A 12,814-nucleotide genomic window follows, 5' to 3' on the forward strand; every position below is an offset into this window, starting at 1 on the left:
ATCCTCTAACCTTTCCCTAACCCCATCCTCTATCCTTACCCTAACCCCATCCTCTAACCTTCCCCTAACCCCATCCTCTAACCTTTCCGTAACCCCATCCTCTAACCCTCCCTTAACCCCATCCTCTAACCCCATCCTCTAACCTTCCCTAACCCCATCCTCTAACCTTCCCCTAACCCCATCCTCTATCCTTCCCTAACCCCATCCTCTAACCTTCCCCTAACCCCATCCTCTATCCTTCCCTAACCCCATCCGCTAACCTTCTCCTAACCCCATCCTCCATCCTTCCCTAACCCCATCCTCTAACCCTCCCCTAACCCCATCCTCTATCCTTCCCTAACCCCATCCTCTAACCCTCCCCTAACCCCATCCTCTAACCTTCCCTAACCCCATCCTCTATTCTTCCCTAACCCCATCCTCTATTCTTACCCTAACCTTCCCCTAACCCCATCCGCTAACCTTCTCCTAACCCCATCCTCCATCCTTCCCTAACCCCATCCTCTAACCCTCCCCTAACCCCATCCTCTATCCTTCCCTAACCCCATCCTCTAACCTTCCCCTAACCCCATCCTCTAACCTTCCCTAACCCCATCCTCTATCCTTCCCTAACCCCATCCTCTAACCCTTCCCTAACCCCATCCTCTAACCTTCCCCTAACCCCATCCTCTATCCTTCCCTAACCCCATCCTCTAACCTTCCCCTAACCCCATCCTCTATCCTTCCCTAACCCCATCCTCTAACCTTACCCTAACCCCATCCTCTAACCTTACCCTAACCCCATCCTCTAAACTTGCCCTAACCCCATCCTCTAACCTTCCCTAACCCCATCCTCTAACCTTCCCTAACCCCATCCTCTAACCTTCCCTAACCCCATCCTCTAACCTCCCCTAACCCCATCCTCTAACCCTCCCCTAACCCCATCCTCTAACCTTCCCCTAACCCCATCCCCTAACCCCATCCCCTAACCCCATCCTCTAACCCTCCCCTAACCCCATCCTCTAACCTTCCCCTAACCCCATCCTCTAACCTTCCCCTAACCCCATCCTCTAACCTTTCCCTAACCCCATCCTCTAACCTTTCTCTAACCCCATCCTCTATCCTTACCCTAACCCCATCCTCTAACCTTACCCTAACCCCATCCTCTAACCTTCCCCTAACCCCATCCTCTAACCTTCCCTAACCCCATCCTCTAACCCTCCCCTAACTCCATCCTCTAACCTTTCCCTAACCCCATGCTCTAACCTTCCCTAAATCCATCCTCTAACCTTCCCCTAACCCCATCCTCTAACCCTCCCCTAACCCCATCCTCTAACCTTCCCCTAACCCCATCCTCTAACCTTACCCTAACCCCATCCTCTAACCTTGCCCTAACCCCATCCTCTAACCTTCCCTAACCCCATCCTCTAACCTTCCCTAACCCCATCCTCTAACCTTCCCTAACCCCATCCTCTAACCTCCCCTAACCCCATCCTCTAACCCTCCCCTAACCCCATCCTCTAACCTTCCCCTAACCCCATCCTCTAACCCCATCCTCTAACCTTGCCCTAACCCCATCCTCTAACCTTACCCTAACCCCATCCTCTAACCTTTCCCTAACCCCATCCTCTAACCTTCCCCTAACCCCATCCTCTAACCTTCCCCTAACCCCATCCTCTAACCTTACCCTAACCCCATCCTCTAACCCTCCCCTAACCCCATCCTCTAACCTTCCCCTAACCCCATCCTCTAACCCTCCCCTAACCCCATCCTCTAACCTTCCCCTAACCCCATCCTCTAACCTTACCCTAACCCCATCCTCTAACCTTGCCCTAACCCCATCCTCTAACCTTCCCTAACCCCATCCTCTAACCTTCCCTAACCCCATCCTCTAACCTTCCCTAACCCCATCCTCTAACCTCCCCTAACCCCATCCTCTAACCCTCCCCTAACCCCATCCTCTAACCTTCCCCTAACCCCATCCCCTAACCCCATCCCCTAACCCCATCCTCTAACCCTCCCCTAACCCCATCCTCTAACCTTCCCCTAACCCCATCCTCTAACCTTCCCCTAACCCCATCCTCTAACCTTTCCCTAACCCCATCCTCTAACCTTTCTCTAACCCCATCCTCTATCCTTACCCTAACCCCATCCTCTAACCTTACCCTAACCCCATCCTCTAACCTTCCCCTAACCCCATCCTCTAACCTTCCCTAACCCCATCCTCTAACCCTCCCCTAACCCCAACCTCTAACCTTTCCCTAACCCCATCCTCTAACCTTTCCCTAACCCCATCCTCTAACCCTCCCCTAACCCCATCCTCTATCCTTCCCCTAACCCCATCCTCTATCCTTCCCCTAACCCCATCCTCTAACCTTTCCCTAACCCCATCCTCTATCCTTCCCCTAACCCCATCCTCTAACCTTTCCCTAACCCCATCCTCTAACCCTCCCCTAACCCCATCCTCTAACCTTTCCCTAACCCCATCCTCTAACCCCATCCTCTATCCTTACCCTAACCCCATCCTCTAACCCTCCCCTAACCCCATCCTCTAACCTTACCCTAACCCCATCCTCTAATCTTCCCTAACCCCATCCTCTAACCCTCCCCTAACCCCATCCTCTAACCTTACCCTAACCCCATCCTCTAACCTTCCCTAACCCCATCCTCTATCCTTCCCCTAACCCCATCCTCTAACCCTCCCCTAACCCCATCCTCTAACCTTCCCTAACCCCATCCTCTAACCCTCCCCTAACCCCATCCTCTAACCTTCCCTAACCCCATCCTCTAACCCTCCCCTAACCCCATCCTCTAACCTTACCCTAACCCCATCCTCTAACCCTCCCCTAACCCCATCCTCTAAACCTACCCTAACCCCATCCTCTAACCTTCCCCTAACCTTAACCCCTAACCCCACCCCTATCCCCCCCCTAATCTTAACCCCTACCCCCTGTAGGTAATAGCCCAAGCAGAACGTGGGGCAACAGTCAGGGCTCGTGTCTCTAGGATGGTGGTGGTGATGGTGGCTCTGTTCACTGTGTGCTGGGGGCCCATCCAGATCTGCATCCTGCTCCAGGCCTTTGGACCACACCTGCGCTCCTACGCACTTTACAAGGTAACTCTATCTGCCCTACACACTCTACAAGGTAACTCTATCTGCCCTACACACTCTACAAGGTAACTCTATCTGCCCTACGCACTCTAAAAGGTGCCTGCCTGCCTTCCTTCCTTCCTTCCTTCCTTATTCCAAATGCGATCTACCCCAGCCTAGTATTCGTCCCTTCTCCTTTAGCCAACCTGATTAGTTCCCACTAGAGTTATCCTGCTGCCTATTCATTCAATTGAGTTCTATAGCTTTTCTATGGTAACAAGCCACCCGTCATCACAGTGGACAAATAGCAGGCTTGAGGTTAACTCCATTTAATCATAATAGTCTCTTCAATTCAGGAAGTACACTGAAATTACAACTCCAATTATTTTCAATGCGAGATGGTGGTGTACTGAACAGAGATGGTGGAGGGCTGAACAGAGATGGTGGAGGGCTGAACAGAGATGGTGGTGTACTGAACAGAGATGGTGGAGGGCTGAACAGAGATGGTGGAGGGCTGAACAGAGATGGTGGAGGGCTGAACAGAGATGGTGGAGGGCTGAACAGAGATGGTGGAGGGCTGAACAGAGATGGTGGTGTACTGAACAGAGATGGTGGAGGGCTGAACAGAGATGGTGGAGGGCTGAACAGAGATGGTGGTGTACTGAACAGAGATGGTGGAGGGCTGAACAGAGATGGTGGAGGGCTGAACAGAGATGGTGGAGGGCTGAACAGAGATGGTGGTGTACTGAACAGAGATGGTGGTGTACTGAACAGAGATGGTGGAGGGCTGAACAGAGATGGTGGAGGGCTGAACAGAGATGGTGGAGGGCTGAACAGAGATGGTGGAGGGCTGAACAGAGATGGTGGTGTACTGAACAGAGATGGTGGTGTACTGAACAGAGATGGTGGAGGGCTGAACAGAGATGGTGGAGGGCTGAACAGAGATGGTGGTGTACTGAACAGAGATGGTGGAGGGCTGAACAGAGATGGTGGTGTACTGAACAGAGATGGTGGAGGGCTGAACAGAGATGGTGGAGGGCTGAACAGAGATGGTGGTGTACTGAACAGAGATGGTGGAGGGCTGAACAGAGATGGTGGAGGGCTGAACAGAGATGGTGGTGTACTGAACAGAGATGGTGGTGTACTGAACAGAGATGGTGGAGGGCTGAACAGAGATGGTGGTGTACTGAACAGAGATGGTGGAGGGCTGAACAGAGATGGTGGTGTACTGAACAGAGATGGTGGAGGGCTGAACAGAGATGGTGGAGGGCTGAACAGAGATGGTGTTGTACTGAACAGAGATGGTGGAGGGCTGAACAGAGATGGTGGAGGGCTGAACAGAGATGGTGGAGGGCTGAACAGAGATGGTGGAGGGCTGAACAGAGATGGTGGATTACTGAACAGAGATGGTGGTGTACTGAACAGAGATGGTGGAGGGCTGAACAGAGATGGTGGTGTACTGAACAGAGATGGTGGAGGGCTGAACAGAGATGGTGGAGGGCTGAACAGAGATGGTGGATTACTGAACAGAGATGGTGGAGGGCTGAACAGAGATGGTGGAGGGCTGAACAGAGATGGTGGAGGGCTGAACAGAGATGGTGGAGCGCTGAACAGAGGACTTGGTTGGGTTGTGTTTCGGAGGACACATGGCTCTCGACCTTCGTCTCTCCTGAGTCCGTGCGGGAATTGCATCGATGAGACAAGACAGTAACTACTAACAATTGGATACCACGAAATTGGGGAGAAAAAAGGGGTAAAAAAAAGAATATGATGACAACTACAAATACCTCGGTGTCTCTATAGACTATAAACTCTTCTTCCAGACTCACATCAAACATATCCAATCCAAAGTTAAATCTAGAATTGGCTTCCTATTTCGCAACAAAGCATCCTTCACTCATGCTGCCAAACACCCTTGTAAAACTGACTATCCTACTGATCCTTGACTTCAGCAATGTAATTTACAAAATAGCCTCCAACACTCTACTCAGCAAATTGGATGTATTCTATCACAGTGCCATCCGTTTTGTAACCAAAGCCCCATATACGACCCACCACTGTGACCTGTACTCTCTCGTTGGTTGGCCCTCGCTTCATACTCGTCGATAAACCCTCTGGCTCCAGGTCATCGACAAGTCTTTGCTAGGTAAATCCCAGCCTTATCTCAGCTCACTGGTCACCATAGCAGCACCCACTCGTAGCACGCGCTCCAGCAGGTATATTTCACTGGTCTCCCCCAAAGCCAAGTCCTCCTTTGGCCGCCTCTCCTCCCAGTTCTCTGCTGGCAATGACTGGAACAAACTGCAAAAATCACTGAAGCTGGTCTTATATCTCCCTCACTAGCTTTAAGCATCGGCTGTCAGAGCAGCTTACCGATCATTGCCCCTGTACATAGCCCATCCGTAAATAGCCTACCCAACTACCTCATCCTCAAACTGTTATTTGTTTTTTGCTCTTTTGCACCCCATTATCTCTACTGTTTAATTGCTATATTGTAATTATTTTTGCCTCTATGGCCTAGTTATTACCTTACCTCCCTAATCTTACTACATCTGCACACACTGTATATAGACTTTTCTATTGTGTTATTGACTGTACGCTTGTTTATTCCATGTGTAACTCTGTGTTGTTTTTGTCAAACTGCTTTGCTTTAACTTGGCCAGGTCACAGTTGTAAATGAGAACTTGTTTCCAACTAGTCTACCTGGTTAAATAAAGGTGTTCTCAACTAGTCTACCTGGTTAAATAAAGGTGTTCTCAACTGGCCTACCTGGTTAAATAAAGGTATTCTCAACTAGTCTACCTGGTTAAATAAAGGTGTTCTCAACTAGTCTACCTGGTTAAATAAAGGTGTTCTCAACTGGCCTACCTGGTTAAATAAAGGTATTCTCAACTAGTCTACCTGGTTAAATAAAGGTGTTCTCAACTAGTCTACCTGGTTAAATAAAGGTATTCTCAACTAGTCTACCTGGTTAAATAAAGGTGTTCTCAACTAGTCTACCTGGTTAAATAAAGGTGTTCTCAACTGGCCTACCTGGTTAAATAAAAGTATTCTCAACTAGTCTACCTGGTTAAATAAAGGTATTCTCAACTAGTCTACCTGGTTAAATAAAGGTATTCTCAACTAGTCTACCTGGTTAAATAAAGGTATTCTCAACTAGTCTACCTGGTTAAATAAAGGTGTTCTCAACTGGCCTACCTGGTTAAATAAAGGTATTCTCAACTAGTCTACCTGGTTAAATAAAGGTGTTCTCAACTAGTCTACCTGGTTAAATAAAGGTGTTCTCAACTGGCCTACCTGGTTAAATAAAAGTATTCTCAACTAGTCTACCTGGTTAAATAAAGGTGTTCTCAACTGGCCTACCTGGTTAAATAAAGGTATTCTCAACTAGTCTATCTGGTTAAATAAAGGTATTCTCAACTAGTCTACCTGGTTAAATAAAGGTGTTCTCAACTAGTCTACCTGGTTAAATAAAGGGGAAATAAAAATATTTATATATTTTTAAATGCACGTGTAAATAAAGTGCTGGTTTTGTTTTGTTTTATAACGTGAAACTAAAGTGTTTGTTTGATTGGTTTCGTTTAGGTTAATTACATGTAAATCAAGTGTTGTTTTGTTTGCCAGGTGAAGATCTGGGCCCACTGCATGTCCTACTCCAACTCTTCTGTCAACCCTCTGGTCTACGCTTTCATGGGCAACAACTTCAGAAAGGCCTTTAAAAATGCCTTCCCCTCTGTCTTCAGCCCGCAGGGCCAAGGGAGAGGGGGGGGCAGGGGGAGGGTGGGGGAGGCAGGGAGGGAAGGGGGGGGCAGAGTGCCAGGCCCCCAACGTGGACACAGAGATGCACTTTCTTTCATCTGGGACCTGAAGGCCAAACGTCTCATTATTTATTTACAGTTGCGTGTGTCTGTTAGCTAATGCCTGTCGTGATCTCTGAGACTGAGGTCCCAATGTGTCATGTGATTTCTGTAACTCATGTTACAGGTCCCAATGGGTCATGTGATTTCTGTAACTCATGTTACAGGTCCCAATGGGTCATGTGATTTCTGTAACTCATGTTACAGGTCCCAATGGGTCATGTGATTTCTGTAACTTATGTTACAGGTCCCAATGGGTCATGTGATTTCTGTAACTCATGTTACAGGTCCCAATGGGTCATGTGATTTCTGTAACTCATGTTACAGGTCCCAATGTGTCATGTGATTTCTGTAACTCATGTTACAGGTCCCAATGTGTCATGTGATTTCTGTAACTCATGTTACAGGTCCCAATGTGTCATGTGATTTCTGTAACTCATGTTACAGGTCCCAATGGGTCATGTCATTTCTGTAACTCATGTTAGAGCTCCCAATGGGTCATGTAATTTCTGTAACTCATGTTACAGGTCCCAATGGGTCATGTGATTTCTGTAACTCATGTTACAGGTCCCAATGGGTCATGTGATTTCTGTAACTCATGTAATAGGTCCCAATGGGTCATGTGATTTCTATAATATGTCATTCTATGTCTTGTATGTCTTTGTTCAGTTTTTTTTTACTGTCTGATATTCCTATTAATTATGTTAATATGTATTCCTATTCATTATGTGAATCTTTATTTATATTTATTATGTAAATGTTTTCTTCCTTTTCATTATGTTAATCTTTATTTATATGTATTATGTAAATGTTTTCTTACTATTCATTATGTGGATTTGTATTTATATTTTTGGTCTCTCTAGTCTAGAACATAGTAGTATTGTAGTAGTGCAGTACTATAATACTGTAATACTGTAGTACTGTGATACTGTAATACTGTAATACGCTAGTACAGTAATACTCCAGTACTGTAATACTATTGTACTGTAATACTCTAGTACTGTAATACTGTAATTCTGTAGTACTATAATACTGCAATACTCTACTACTGTAATACTGTAATACTCTAGTACTGTAGTACTGTAGTAACGTAGTACTGTAGTACTTACAACAATGTTGTAGTGTGTGCGTGTGTGTTCATGCACTGATCACGTTTTAGAAAAAACATTCATGGTTGTAAAAATTGATATCAACTGCAAGCACAGTCATTGGTCCCCTGAGATTGTCCAATAGGTAGCCGACCCATGCTGCTACAAAAAAACTGAGCAAACTAGAATGCTATTTGGCCCTAAACAGAGAGTACACAGTGGCAGAATACCTGACCACTGTGACTGACCCAAACTTAAGGAAAGCTTTGACTATGTACATGTAACAGTATAATTTTAGACCGTCCCCTCACCCATACCCAGGTGCGAACCAGGGACCTTCTGCACACATCAACAACAGCCACCCTCGAAGCGTCGTTACCCATCGCTCCACAAAAGCCGCGGCCCTTGCAGAGCAAGGGGAACCACTACTTCAAGGTCTCAGAGCAAGTGACGTCACCGATTGAAACGCTATTTAGTGCGCACCACCGCTAACTAAGCTAGCGTTTCACATCCGTTACATACAGACTCAGTCAGCATAGCCTTGCTATTGAGAAAGGCCACCGTAGGCAGACATGGCTCTCAAGAGAAGACAAGCTATGTGCACACTGTCCACAAAATTAGGTGGAAACTGAGCTGCACTTCCTAAACCTCCTGCCCAATGTATGACCATATTAGAGACACATATTTCCATCAGATTACACAGATCCACAAAGAATTAGAAAACAAACCCAATTTTGATAAACTCCCATATCTACTGGGTGAAATTCCACAGTGTGACATCACAGCAGCAAGAGTTGTGACCTGTTGCCACGAGAAAAGGTTAAACAGTGAAGAACAAACACCATTGTAAATACAAACCATATTTATGCTTATTTATTTCCCTTTTGTACTTTAACTATTTGCACATTGTTACAACACTGTATATATATAATATGACATTTGAACTTTTGTGTAATGCTTACTGTTATTTTTTATTGTTTATTTCACTTTTGTTTATTATCTATTTCACTTACTTTGGCAACGTTAACATGTTTCCCATGCCAATAAAGCCTCTTGAATTGAAATTGAAATTTAGAGAGAGACTTTTTGTCTTTCTTTAATGATAATGATACATCCTCATGTCATTAAAACAAATATCAAAGATCAATAACAAAGACCATGGTGCTTGCCTACGGAGCTGTGAGGGGAACGGCACCGCAGTACCTCCAGGCTCTGATCAGGCCCTACACCCAAACAAGGGCACTGCGTTCATCCACCTCTGGCCTGCTCGCCTCCCTACCACTGAGGAAGTACAGTTCCCGCTCAGCCCAGTCAAAACTGTTTGCTGCTCTGGCCCCCCAATGGTGGAACAAACTCCCTCACGACGCCAGGACAGCGGAGTCAATCACCACCTTCCGGAGACACCTGAAACCCCACCTCTTCAAGGAATACCTAGGATAGGATAAGTAATCCTTCTCACCACCCCCCCTTAATGATTTAGATGCACTATTGTAAAGTGGCTGTTCCACTGGATGTCAGAAGGTGAATTCACCAATTTGTAAGTCGCTCTGGATAAGAGCGTCTGCTAAATGACTTAAATGTAAATGTAATGTATCCCCTGTGATGCATCCTCACCTTGCCCTCTACCCCACGATACAAAACAACACCACACCACACATCACAATAACCAAAACCTCACCATTTCTACAACTGTATATCCAACCCATCTTCCCTCGCTGTACAGACACCCCCTATTCCCTGTGGGCCCTGGTCAAATGGCCCCTATTCCCTGTGGGCCCTGGTAAAATAGCCCCCTATTCCCTGTGGGCCCTGGTAAAATAGCCCCCTATTCCCTGTGGGCCCTGGTAAAATAGCCCCCTATTCTCCTTGGGTTCTGGTCAAATGGCCCCTATTCCCTGTGGGCCCTGGTCAAATGGCCCCTATTCCCTGTGGGCCCTGGTAAAATAGCCCCCTATTCCCTGTGGGCCCTGGTAAAATAGCCCCCTATTCTCCTTGGGTTCTGGTCAAATGGCCCCCTATTCTCCTTGGGTTCTGGTCAAATGGCCCCCTATTCCCCGTGGGCCCTGGTTAAATGGCCCCTATTCCCTGTGGGCCCTGGTAAAATAGCCCCCTATTCTCCTTGGGTTCTGGTCAAATGGCCCCCTATTCCAGTTACCTTGCCTTAACCACTTTTTATATTGTCTCTTGTTAACTCTAGCTTTGACTGGGTTTACTTATTGTAGACCATCAGTGATTTCATGTACATAGAAAAACAGCTTTATCTGCAAGGAGTTATATTGACATTCCATTAAAAACTAACTCTGCTTTCTTCTGTGTTGTCTATCCATTCACCCTTTCTCACGTGGAGTTATTTTTACAGCAGGCTGCTACAAGGGGGAGCCTAGACAGCAGGATGCCACATGGTGGAGCCACTAATTCAATTTATCAATCCTGTCTCTTATAAGACCTGCATATTACCTCTGTTTAAGGTAATAAGACAATCAGCTGTATTATATTAGCTTTGTCTGATGAGAGAGGACAATCAGCTGTATTATATTAGCTCTGTCTGAGGAGAGAGGACAATCAGCTGTGTTATATGAGCTCTGAGGAGAGAGGACAATCAGCTGTGTTATATTTGCTCTGAGGAGAGAGTACAATTAGCTGTGTTATATTAGCTCTGAGGAGAGAGGACAATCAGCTGTGTTATATGAGCTCTGAGGAGAGAGGACAATTAGCTGTGTTATATTAGCTCTGAGGAGAGAGGACAATCAGCTGTGTTATATGAGCTCTGAGGAGAGAGGACAATCAGCTATGTTATATTAGCTCTGAGGAGAGAGGACAATCAGCTGTGTTATATGAGCTCTGTCTGAGGAGAGAGGACAATCAGCTGTGTTATATGAGCTCTGTCTGAGGAGAGAGGACAATCAGCTGTGTTATATGAGCTCTGTCTGAGGAGAGAGGACAATCAGCTGTGTTATATGAGCTCTGAGGAGACAGGGAGATACGCTGTATAGCTCTGAGGAGAGAGGACAATCAGCTGTGTTATATTAGCTCTGAGGAGACAGGGAGATCAGCTGTGTTATATTAGCTCTGAGGAGACAGGGAGATCAGCTGTACAGCTCTGAGGAGACAGGGAGATAAGTTGTGTTATATGAGCTCTGAGGAGAGAGGACAATCAGCTGTGTTATATTAGCTCTGAGGAGACAGGGAGATCAGCTGTATAGCTCTGAGGAGAGAGGACAATCAGCTGTGTTATATGAGCTCTGAGGAGACAGGGAGATAAGCTGTATAGCTCTGAGGAGAGAGGACAATCAGCTGTGTTATATTAGCTCTGAGGAGACAGGGAGATCAGCTGTGTTATATTAGCTCTGAGGAGACAGGGAGATCAGCTGTACAGCTCTGAGGAGACAGGGAGATAAGTTGTGTTATATGAGCTCTGAGGAGAGAGGACAATCAGCTGTGCTATATTAGCTCTGAGGAGACAGGGAGATCAGCTGTATAGCTCTGAGGAGAGAGGACAATCAGCTGTGTTATATTAGCTCTGAGGAGAGAGGGAGATAAGCTGTATAGCTCTGAGGAGAGAGGACAATCAGCTGTGTTATATTAGCTCTGAGGAGACAGGGAGATCAGCTGTATAGCTCTGAGGAGAGAGGACAATCAGCTGTGTTATATTAGCTCTGAGGAGACAGGGAGATTAGCTGTATAGCTCTGAGGAGACAGGGAGATTAGCTGTATAGCTCTGAGGAGACAGGGAGATTAGCTGTATAGCTCTGAGGAGAGAGGACAATCAGCTGTGTTATATTAGCTCTGAGGAGACAGGGAGATTAGCTGTATAGCTCTGAGGAGACAGGGAGATTAGCTGTATAGCTCTGAGGAGACAGGGAGATTAGCTGTATAGCTCTGAGGAGAGAGGACAATCAGCTGTGTTATGTTAGCTCTGAGGAGACAGGGAGATCAGCTGTATAGCTCTGAGGAGAGAGGACAATCAGCTGTGTTATGTTAGCTCTGAGGAGACAGGGAGATTAGCATATGGTGCATGTGGAAGGTCTTTCTATACATCTCACTCTGTCTCCTTCTGCTAAAAACAAAAAGATGTTCCTTTTTTCTACCAGTAAAAAGACAGGAGAAGGTCAGATGTCTTACAGGCTATTTGTGTCTATTTGTGTCAATATTTGGACAGAAGTTGATTAGACAGAGCAAACTCCTGCATTAATCCACGTGTCTAAGAGGATGGCCTTTTCCCCGTAATGAAGCATTTACATTGAATCACAGTCCACACACGTACACAGAGAGTTAGAACAGGCTTTTGCTTTAGTTGTTGGAGAGAGCTTAAAAGCAGTGATAAAACAACCTCTCCAGCCACGAGTGCTCTGTAGTGCTCTGTTCACAAGTGGAGTCCGCCGGACAGAAAGAGGAGAGGACGAGAGGAGAGGAAGAGTGGCGAGGATAAGAGATACGATGAGAGACATTCAGCACAATAGCTTTTAGTTCATTTAGTGTTGAAAGAGATTCCTATTTTTTCAGAAACACTCTCATTATCTATGATCCTGTTGGTATGCATGGAATCTGCCGCGACCCCCACTCAAATCTACGCTCCTGTTTTACAGAATTACAGAATCGTCCACTCTCCTCCCTGCCCTCTGACCTCCCCAGCTATCGTCTCTCCCTGGTGACCTCTGACCCCTCTGTGTCGATGCCGTGGTAGACTCCAGCAGAGAGAATCTCATGAACAAACAGGTAACAGTGTACCACTATATAGGGAATAGGGCCCTTGTTTAAAGTAGTGCACTATATAGGGAATAGGGCTCTGGTCTAAAGTAGTG

The 12,814-nt window shown here is 46.4% G+C and overlaps 1 protein-coding gene across 1 annotated transcript in view; it reads left to right on the forward strand.

The window, feature by feature from the left end:
• The window catches only part of LOC135506747 (G-protein coupled receptor 54-like), a 36,372-nt gene extending 27,163 nt beyond the window's left edge, over window positions 1–9,209 (forward strand). Inside the window, exons 5-7 of the mRNA XM_064926135.1 lie at window positions 2,933–3,091; window positions 6,692–6,809; window positions 6,847–9,209. Of these exons, the coding sequence (XP_064782207.1) occupies window positions 2,933–3,091; window positions 6,692–6,809; window positions 6,847–6,935 (366 nt within the window). The 3' untranslated portion in view covers window positions 6,936–9,209. The remainder of the gene's footprint in view (window positions 1–2,932; window positions 3,092–6,691; window positions 6,810–6,846) is intronic.
• The last annotated feature ends 3,605 nt before the right edge of the window (window positions 9,210–12,814 follow it).

Source organism: Oncorhynchus masou, chromosome 1 (assembly GCF_036934945.1).
Source record: "Oncorhynchus masou masou isolate Uvic2021 chromosome 1, UVic_Omas_1.1, whole genome shotgun sequence".
NCBI lineage: Eukaryota > Metazoa > Chordata > Actinopteri > Salmoniformes > Salmonidae > Oncorhynchus > Oncorhynchus masou.